This window comes from Penaeus vannamei, chromosome 37 (genome assembly GCF_042767895.1).
Source record: "Penaeus vannamei isolate JL-2024 chromosome 37, ASM4276789v1, whole genome shotgun sequence".
Lineage (NCBI taxonomy): Eukaryota > Metazoa > Arthropoda > Malacostraca > Decapoda > Penaeidae > Penaeus > Penaeus vannamei.
The window spans coordinates 14,292,479-14,302,478 of NC_091585.1; the positions used below are offsets into that span (position 1 = coordinate 14,292,479).

General features: G+C 36.3%; 2 protein-coding genes across 2 annotated transcripts in view; one reads left to right on the forward strand and one right to left on the reverse strand.

Moving 5' to 3' along the window:
* On the forward strand, nucleotides 1-3,596 carry LOC113809781 (aurora kinase; the record flags this gene model as incomplete). The annotated part of the gene is given in 4 exon segments (XM_070115501.1): nucleotides 1-113; nucleotides 446-565; nucleotides 920-1,151; nucleotides 1,939-3,596. Coding segments are annotated over 4 exon segments (570 nt in total), but the record flags the coding sequence as incomplete, so codon positions are not given.
* Nucleotides 3,597-4,557: 961 nt separating this feature from the next.
* The window catches only part of Pez (protein tyrosine phosphatase non-receptor pez), a 41,998-nt gene continuing 36,555 nt past the window's right edge, over nucleotides 4,558-10,000 (reverse strand). Inside the window, exons 17-21 of the mRNA XM_027361453.2 lie at nucleotides 9,776-10,000; nucleotides 9,392-9,610; nucleotides 8,874-9,074; nucleotides 8,604-8,763; nucleotides 4,558-7,813 (exon numbers count right to left, since the gene is read on the reverse strand). The exon at nucleotides 9,776-10,000 is cut by the window's right edge and continues 1,347 nt beyond it. Of these exons, the coding sequence (XP_027217254.2) occupies nucleotides 7,518-7,813; nucleotides 8,604-8,763; nucleotides 8,874-9,074; nucleotides 9,392-9,610; nucleotides 9,776-10,000 (1,101 nt within the window). The 3' untranslated portion in view covers nucleotides 4,558-7,517. The remainder of the gene's footprint in view (nucleotides 7,814-8,603; nucleotides 8,764-8,873; nucleotides 9,075-9,391; nucleotides 9,611-9,775) is intronic.

Below are 10,000 nucleotides of genomic sequence, written 5' to 3' on the forward strand. Positions count from 1 at the left end.
CTAGAGTATGCACCCCGTGGAGAGCTGTACAAGGAGATGCAGCAGCAACCACACAGCCACTTTGATGAAAAGAGATCAGCCAAGTACATCATGCAGCTTGCAAATGCTCTCAAGTAAGTGATGGGGTATTTTCTCTTTTCCATTTTACTTTTATTCCTCTTTTTCCTTCTTCACACCACTTGTTTTTATTTATCATGTCCATGTAGGGTTGCCTTGATTTGATATATTGCTTTATAACCACAGTAGTGGATTCTTTTTATATTTCCAGGATGGTAGACCAGTGTTTTCATCATTTAAGTGTATAATATTGAGTGCTTTCCAGACTATATTTCTTTTTCAAATAATGGGAGAGTGGTGGTGTTGAAATTAACTGAAAGGATTGCAATATAGATAACTATGACTATATATGGTATGTGGCTGTATTAAGAGTTGACTGTCCTTCCAGATACTGTCACACCAAGAAAGTCATCCACAGAGACATCAAGCCAGAAAACTTGCTTTTGAGTCTCCGAGGTGACCTGAAAATTGCTGATTTTGGTTGGTCAGTTCATGCACCTTCTTCAAGGTAGGTTATCTGAACGGGAGTTGTCTTTTTCTTTTCATCTATATAATATATATGATTATTACTGTTATGTGTAACCTTGTGTCTTTAGTTCATTTTGATGTATCATAATACTAGTAAATATCAATGTTTATCTGATTTGATAAATTGAGTTGAAACTGGAATGCACACTGTAATTTCTTTTATGGGTAGTAAGTAGGTTGTCAGTAGTGAATCATGTCTTTGGATAAGGCCTGTATGATGATCATATGGGTAACTATGATGAAATTATTTTTCCAATAAAGAATCGGGAGAAAGATCATGTATCCAGAAATGCAGGTGGGGAAAAAGCAACTACATTTTGGTTTGTATTTTCAGACGGACTACACTTTGTGGCACCCTCGATTACCTCCCACCAGAGATGGTCGAAGGAAAGGCCCACGACGAGAAAGTGGACCTGTGGTCTTTGGGTGTTCTCTGTTATGAGTTCCTGTGTGGCAAACCTCCTTTTGAGGCAGAGACCAATTCTGGGACTTACAAACGCATCACTAGTGTAGATCTGCGGTTCCCTTCCCATGTCTCAGATGGAGCTAAGGACCTCATTGTTAAGGTGAGTGTCTCTCTAAATGGAAGTTTGTTATATACACAGCTTGTGTTGCAGCAGGGGGCAGGAATATTCTTGAAATCAATTGGTACTGGGTATATGTACTGTCCACTGTAGTTTTGTTTTGTGAATTTTGTTAACACAGAGGAGTCATATTATGAACCCTCATTTCCCCATTCCTTTTTTATCTTTATTTATTTATTTATTATTTTTTATGCTATTAATTTTAATATTGTCAATCTTACTGTGATTTTATGGTTATTATAATACTTTTAATATACCAGTAGCAATGAAAAAAGGATTTTCTAAAAAAAAAAATAATAAGAATCGGGGTAAACAGGTATGATAAGTAGGACTAGTTATTGAGTCCTAGGTGACTAAGCACTTGTGCAGTCATCTGTGTAAACAAAAATAATAAACTAAAATCACTGTGGACATAGTTTTGTTGTTTGAGGAAAGAGGAAAAGATCAAGAATTGGGCTGGATGAAATGCCATGCATTACCTTAATTACTACTAAACACTCACTCCATTTCATTCATATGATAGAGGTGTGAAAACACAGCTGAGTTGGTTCAGAGCCTAAACTTGTATGGGATCATATAAATGTAGCCAAAGGAAACTTACCTAACATAACACATGTACAAGTGCACACTACATATATCTCATTCATTATAAAAAATATTTTAAAAAAAGTTGCAGGAACATTACTGTCAGTTTTTGACAGGACCTACATGATCATGTCAAATCAGACAAAGTTACCAAGTTTCATTACTCATGTTCATTCTTCCCCAGCTACTCCGTCACAACCCTCGTGCTCGCTTGAACCTCGAGGGCGTACTGGCGCATCCCTGGATCCAAGAATGCACCAAAGACTTGCCTACTCCCTCAGGTCACTGAGTGATGATCACAGTGGGGTCTTGCAAATATTGTGATATTGTCCTCGAACAAGTTTATTTGAATTTTGTACAAAGTTAGGTGCTTTGATCAGGATCTTTTGCAAGAAAGATATTTTGTATTCGCTTTTAATCAGTAACAAGTAGATTGACCTTGTTGCTGAAAACTATAGGTCATTCCATTTAGTGTTCTACAAAGGGTATTTGTAATATTTGATTAATATTTCTCCAATGTATTTATTTATGTGATAAAGTGGGATAAAGAAATGACATCATTTTTGTGTTTATATCGCACACATAATCAAAGAGGAATGTACTAAATTTTATTACCAAGTGCAGAAGCACAACTCCCTGGGAGCTTTTATAATCATAGGCACAAATAGATCATTTTGAAAATATTTATAATTCAGAGGAAGTGGCTATTAAAATTTGTCAAATGTTTCCAACTAGATTTTTACATTGGAGACTTTTGGGGTATATGGTCAAGGTTCCAGCATATCTTTAATGGCAATATGGATATACCTGGGTGACCTCTCGACTATCCAAGCTTTAGATTGGCAGAATGCTTGTGGGATTTTGTATTGTATGCTTGTGCAATCTCTTCTCCTTTTTTCTCTTGTCCTTTAGTTCCTGATTTTTTTTTTTTTTTTTTTCCCCCCCCCTCTCTCTCTTTAGACCATCCTAACCTTGACAACCGCTGTCCATCAGAACTATTTTCACATGTCAGTTTTGTTGGTGTTGACAAACTTTTGTAAATAAAATTCTTTTCCCTCCTTTTTCTTCATTTTTGCTGCATTAAGATATAAGACCATTTATAAAACAATGATTAACAAAGCTTTCAAAACTGAACACAGCTGCTTTGGCTGGAAAGGTGTGCATGTAACTGATTGATAGTAAATAAAATCATAGCATTTTCCATTTCAAGATTTTTTTTCCAAGCTTCTTAGTCAGATTGTAAAAATATGATGATTTTTCCTCTGCTTTCCATTCTCCATGCATTGCTTGACATTCTGCTAACATGTTCTAAACTTTTGGTGTGTTAGCTCAACGTCTTTAAGCTAATATGTCATATTTTTTTGTCAGTGAAATTCTCTTGTTCACATTATACAGTTTTGTAATTTTTTTTTATTCCTCTAAAAATATCACTAGTTTACTAGTTTTGTTTTTGTTTCAAGTTTAGTTTACTTGGATATTGAGATTGCCACAATGTGTTTCATTAGCATAAGTATTACTAGTATGAAAGTTGTGTATATAGATTACTAAATAAGTTCACTTTAACAGGTTTTGTAAAGCAGGAAAGTTAAACTTGCGAACACCCCCTGTATTTACAACTGCATTTATTCTGTACTGTACTGGCACTTGGTTTTTAAACAGTTTGGATTTAATGATAAAAGTCATAGAAAACAAATGTTAACTGTTATTTTATGTCTTCTTTTTTCTTAAAATTTGCTAGTGATCATTCATCATTTTTCTTTTATTTATATATATATGTATTTTTAGGAAAGTGAATCCAGAAATGGGATGTCATATATAAAAAAAATAAAATGTAATTCCTCATACTTTGTTATTAACCGTATCCTTAAACTTGTAATTCACGCAATATAATGTAAAATAAGTTTGAAAATTAGTATTACTACTGTTTCTTTCAAGTCAAGGCTTTCATTCACATCTTGTTTTTATGTAGAGCAAATGCATTTTGAAGTATGGAGAATGATAGGCATTAAAATGACCACATACATTCATTCCTATATTCTGGATGATTAATGGTATTGGTTTTCATTGAAATTTTCCTGGTTTATAGTATCATATATAATCTACTAGCATTTGTAATAGACAGTAAGAACTTTTCCTTCGATTCCATATTTTTCACTACATTTAATGTATTTTCTATCCATACCAATTATCTTAAAATTTGATACCTGAGTGAGTGACTTCTGATAGACTGAGCTGACAGCTAGTATCAAGGAGGGGGTAGTAGTAGCAGTGTTCCGAGTCGTGATCAAGGGAGAGCCAGGTGTCAGGGAAAAGGAAAAGTTAGTCATTGATAAAGGGGCAAACCTAAATGCCCCTAATAAAGATACAATCTGGAGTATGTGAGAAAGAGAAATGGTTCTCCCCTCAGGTTCCACTTGAGTGGCAAGGACTAGATAACTAAATGGGAATGTGTCCATTGCTCCCTGAAGCCATTCAAGACTGACCTAAGGTTAGCCTTTTATCCTTTCGACACAGCTCTGACATCTAGGGAAGTAGACAGAAGAGGGTGTTGAAAAGAAGGAAAAGGAAAGGGAGAAGAAAGGAACATGCAAAATTGGTTGAGCCGAGGGCTCCCCCAATATTGGACCTCTGTCACCTATGCCCCACTCCCCCTCACAACAACAGGATGGGATTGGTGGAGAGGTAATGGGGAAAAAGTTATTGGTTGAGACAAAATTCATCAGTTGGTATAAATAGTTTCAAATAATCAGACAATTATACTAAAATTTTAAAAGGTCCAAATAAAGGTAAATCAAACATCATCTCTTAAAAAACAATTATTTAAAACTTCCCAATATACATGGCACTTTTTTTTAGAGAAATATATAAATACACCAAACAGTGTTGGCCTTTATATCAAGCACTGTCATAAATTTACACTCTTGTATATATATTCATAGGTACAATGTTCAAAAAACAATTGTAATGCCAAAACAGTTGGCAGGAGTGGAGAGTTAGTGACATAAGCATAAGCCTGTCAGTGGCAAGACCAACCTTGAAAGACATCCGGTAAAGGATTTTTCGGTATGGAAGCATGAAGGAAAACACACACAAGGGTATTCACAACTCTTCCCCATGATGAGCATCGCCCTCAGTACCATATGGCTCCCAATCTGTATTCTGGACTTTGTGACTGATGTTCCTCCTTTGTTACCCTCCCCCCTTGCGTCTTTTTGTTGGCGTTCTTCCCTATGTTATCTTTATTTACTGAATAGGATTCCAATAATTTAAAAATTAGTCAATTCTATTTATTTTTTGAGGGTAAATGAGGAAAAAATTTTGAGTCCATAGGTACAGCTAAAAGTTGAACGACAATTATTTTTTGACCCTTACTTTATGTATTACTCTGATTGTTGGCTTTGGAAGACATAATTTCTAGTGTGTGTAAAAAATGGAAGAAATTTTAAGTACTAGTAGCTGAGTGATTGTCAGAAGAGTAATAAACAAATTGTTCCCATTTCTACAAAAAATGGTCATATGGCAATTATATACCACCCTTGTAATTGTAAAAAATACATATATAGACTGTTTTTCATAATGGACCTAGGCCTTTCTCCTCAGTAGGTCTTAAGCATTGGATTTTCAAAAATCACATTGCAAAGTATGAAATTTCAAATAATACTCAGATTTAAAATACTCAACACACTTTAAAGAGTAACTGCCAGTGTAAAAATATGAGAAGTTGTAAGAAAGAAATATTGCATATACAGACTTCAGTATCACTATCACTGTCTCTACTCCAAATAGAGTTTGGAAGAGTAAATGCCCTAAGGTAGAATATTATGTAAATAAATAAATGAAAACAATTCAACAAAGCCCAAACATCTTACTTAAATGCCATTAGCACGTGAACCAAACAGAAAACCACCGGCTCAAATGCAATGCAATGCTATGGGTCTCCATTTCTTGCACTTTGAGCTGCTTTATTAGAGTTCTGACCTATGCCAAACCTGAAAATTTCTTAGCTAGCAATCTTAACCACAGCAATGTCTGTCCACTTCTTATGACAAACAAAGCTATGACAGTCATACACAAGCATAATAGGAAGTCACTGGCATATTTCTTCATTCTTTAAAAATGGGTTATATATGAAGGTTTACACAGGTACATCCATGTGAGTATATTTACATGTATACAATATATGTACAAGTCTACATATACTGTATATGTATGTATACATTTATACATGCATGTACAAATGTATGGGTGCATGCATTATGCATACACAAAGATCAGAATTGAGTAACATCTCAAGAAAAATATATATGTACAAAATTTCATGCAATGTGTTCAGTGATGAACAACATTGTCTATGACAGAAAAGGAGGTGGTGTGTTAGACTGCTGTCATAACAATTGCTTTATAATAGCTTAGACACAAACCAAATACACACAAACACAGACACATACAGTACCATACCAAACTTCAGACAATATAAGAAAAAGAAAAATGCAAGAGAAAAAAAATTAATGTATAAACAATTAGAGTGAGACATGCATCATGCAACTCTGTAAACAATTATTCCTTCACAACCAATGTATGATAAACAAATGCGTCAGTGTAATGTTCCTTTGCTATCTTTTGGGCAATCATTTGTTTAGAGGTCCATTGCTTATGGGCTGAATATCCTCAGTGGTTCTCTTGTATGACTATGTCTAATCAATTCAATGGAGGTCTTTTGTGCGTGTGATTATGGGTGTGTGTGTTTAGATGTGTGTTCAGAGATAAATACAAATTGAAATGCATGAAAAATGCATTTTCTTCTCTTTGTTTGTCTTTTTTCATGACTTTCAGTTATAAATCTTTTCTGCTGCAGAGGACTGGAAATTTTTATTGCTCTATTAGAACTACCATATTGCTCACTCACTCATTCTCTCTTTCTCTCACTTACTCACTTAATCTTGCAATCACATTTCCTCACCTCTAAAACATAAATAATGAACACATACAAAGAAATACTCGTAGAAGTACAAGAATGACATCATGATGTGAGACAAAATTATACAGCAACTCTCCAAACATTAGAATGCAGTAAGCACACAGGATACAGTCACCATGTCACAGCATAATAAAGCTGCATTCTTTTCTTGAAACTTTCTCACTCTGTTTACTTCTGGTATACTTGGAAGAATGAAGATCTTACTTCAAAAAGAGCTTCTCAGCAAACCAGCTGGTCTGCATATCAGTCTGTTACTTGATAAAAGCACCAATGATTATGTAAAACTATTCTTCTGTACTTTTAGCAAAGGCATATTCGGCACTTTTTTCAACTTTTGGAAATTCACATCTTTACTGCCTTTGGTCAAGCTGCACAGTTTCACATATATATACACACACAAAGACCACTGCTAAAGACAGTATAAAATATAGAAGGTGGGGAAGCTATTGTGGCAGAATGGCTGTTTAAAACACCCAAACTGCACAAATTAAAATAACCACAAGCCTCTAAATTCACTCTTCACAAAGTTCATTCAAAGGATTAACTTCTGGCTAAGGCGTCAGAAGAAAAAAAAACTTAATCTGTCCATGTCCTAGCACCTATGAACAGCAATAAATGCCACTATATGTCTATCTGTTCCTACTGCTTAGTTTACCATATCTAATATGGGGGTCACTTCACTCCCAGCACAAGAGGGATTAGAAATTTACGCCTATTTAAGACCTAATAAGAATCACTGGCTCTTTCAATCGTACTTTCTATGACAGCATCACACTCCTCCCAGTCTAGATGAGCCTGGCACGATTCAAGTAGGCAATGAGGACCTGGTAGACAAACTTGTACTGGGCAATGGTCTGTACAAGGGCCATCCTCTGCTGCCGTAAGTGGTGTAGAACCTTTGGGGGATCGAGGGGGAGATTATGGTCAGCTGCCTCAAGGAGGAGGTCACACAAGATGGTGACCCCTGATCTCCCTACACCTGCTGAACAGTGCACAAGGACTGGGGTGTTTCGGTTCCTGCCAACTCCTCGGACCTCGTTGTATGAATATCTTCGTAGTGTTGATAGCTCTTCCAGGAAGCCTAAAATTGCCGGGTAAATTTGATTAAAAGGCTTACAATAAATTAGCTAAATATATCATGATATTAAAACAATATTGCAATGTTGTTACACTAAAACAATGAAGATATAGTATAAGGGTGAACCAGAACCATTTAGTAAGAAAATAAATTAAAGATCTAAGAGAAATATTTGATGTTTACAAAAGGCATTCAAAGAGAAGGAAGAAATATACAGTAATGGGAATATGGTAAAGCAGTCTAAAGTTAAGCACAGGAGAAGGACAGGGAAGCAACAGGAGCAATGATGAGACATAAAATCTCAACTACTAAACACTTCTTGACTTTTAAGTGCCAGGCACATGTACTGTACACTGTAGTTTTTGTCCTGTGACTTTTATTTACAAATACATGGCTCCACAGATGCTCAGTCCCCAAGGAATCAATTTAGAAGGCCCTATAGGAATTCACCTGATTTCCCCTTTTCTTTTATTTTAATTTTTCTTCTAATGCTCATAATATCAAATCTGTTATCAACTTTATTGACATTATGGCAGCTAGAATGTTATAAAAAAACTAATTGCAATAAAGAATAAAAAAGATAATTAATCAAAGAAAAGGGTATATAGGTGAGATAGGCAAGACTAGTAATTCACTCCTTGCCAATTAAGCTCTTGTACAGCCAATATGTAAGCAAAATCAATAAATTAAAATCACATGGAATATATGTCATGCCATCCAGGAATTACTTGGCAAACTATTTCTAAATCAAAACAAAACTAAGAGCAGCAGAAACAAACAAAGTGTTACTCACATATAAATCCCTGCACATCTTCAGGACAGCCATGATCAGCCCAATCTGTGAACTGCAGGTGCCATATGGTGCGAGTCTTGCGTGTGGGGGCGTGAATGAGCTGCAGTCGGCTAGTGATGTGGGACCCTGTCACGGTGCTGTGTTTACGGAACACACGATACTGGCAGGAGATTAACAAAACTTAGTGAACAGCAAGAAACCAATGGAAAGCAATAACTAAAACTATACCCAAGCATTCCATAATACAAAATACAAAACAGAGATACACACCTCCCCACACTCAACGCTCGTGTTGTCCATCTGAGGCCAGTACGGGAAGCTCTTGCTGGTGTTTGTGTCTCCTGTTACTGAAGTCAGCATCACCACAACATGCACATCTGCCTCCCATACACATTGCCAGAAATGGGTTACTGTGTTGGCGAGGGGACCCTGCGCACACAAGTAGAAGCGCTGGCTCTCACCTACACTTGCCTGGGGATAATGAGAAGAGGTGTCAAGTTATCAAAAGTATGATAAAAGATTACATGGATATGAAAACTAACTCTTAGATAAGTATATAAAGAGAACAGACAAATACAAATATATTCACATTTTATTTCTATCCTAGAGGATGTAAACTGAAGGTAAAGCTAAATGTAAAGATGTAAACATGCATCTATATCTATACTACTACACAGCAACACTTAAATGAAAACGAACACACACAGAGAATGCGCGCACGCAGTCATGCATGCACCCACACACAGAGAGAGAGAGAGAACGAACAAACTCAACAACCTATTACTTACAGTAATGTGTGATGCATTGATATAACCACTTTTGTTCTCTTTGGATGGTGTGATCCTTACTCTGTTTTCTTCATAGGGTACAATATCTTTGTAGCGGTTGCGAGGAATATTGTCTGACTTCTGGGCTGTTGTAAAGTCTGCATTGGGTTTCACTCGGGGAAGGGATTCAAATTCTTGCAAAATATCAACACCAAACAACTTATTTTCAAGCTGCACTGCCTGAAAAATTGTGCAATTCCATTAGTTACTCATGCTTTCAAAGAAAGAAAGAAAGAAAAAAATATATATGCATATATATATATAAAACAGTAATTATCTTGAGTCAAAATTACCTTTCAGAAATGGTTTTGTAAATAACAAGTGAACCAATTTGATTCCTCTTACCCTGGGATCCTTTGGACGTCCCTGTGATGGTGTGGCTGTTCCTCGCAACACATCAGGTGTCAGAGAAGAAGCCTGTCCCTTGGCTGAGGGTTCTCCATGCCCTGCAGGATAGGACTCAGTCACAGCTTTTGCAGCACCCATGGCAGGCTCAGCCTGGCCTGCCAGCATTACAGGACCTGTGGCTGGAGCGCCCCATTTCTTCCTTGGGGTAAGTCTGGCCCCCTC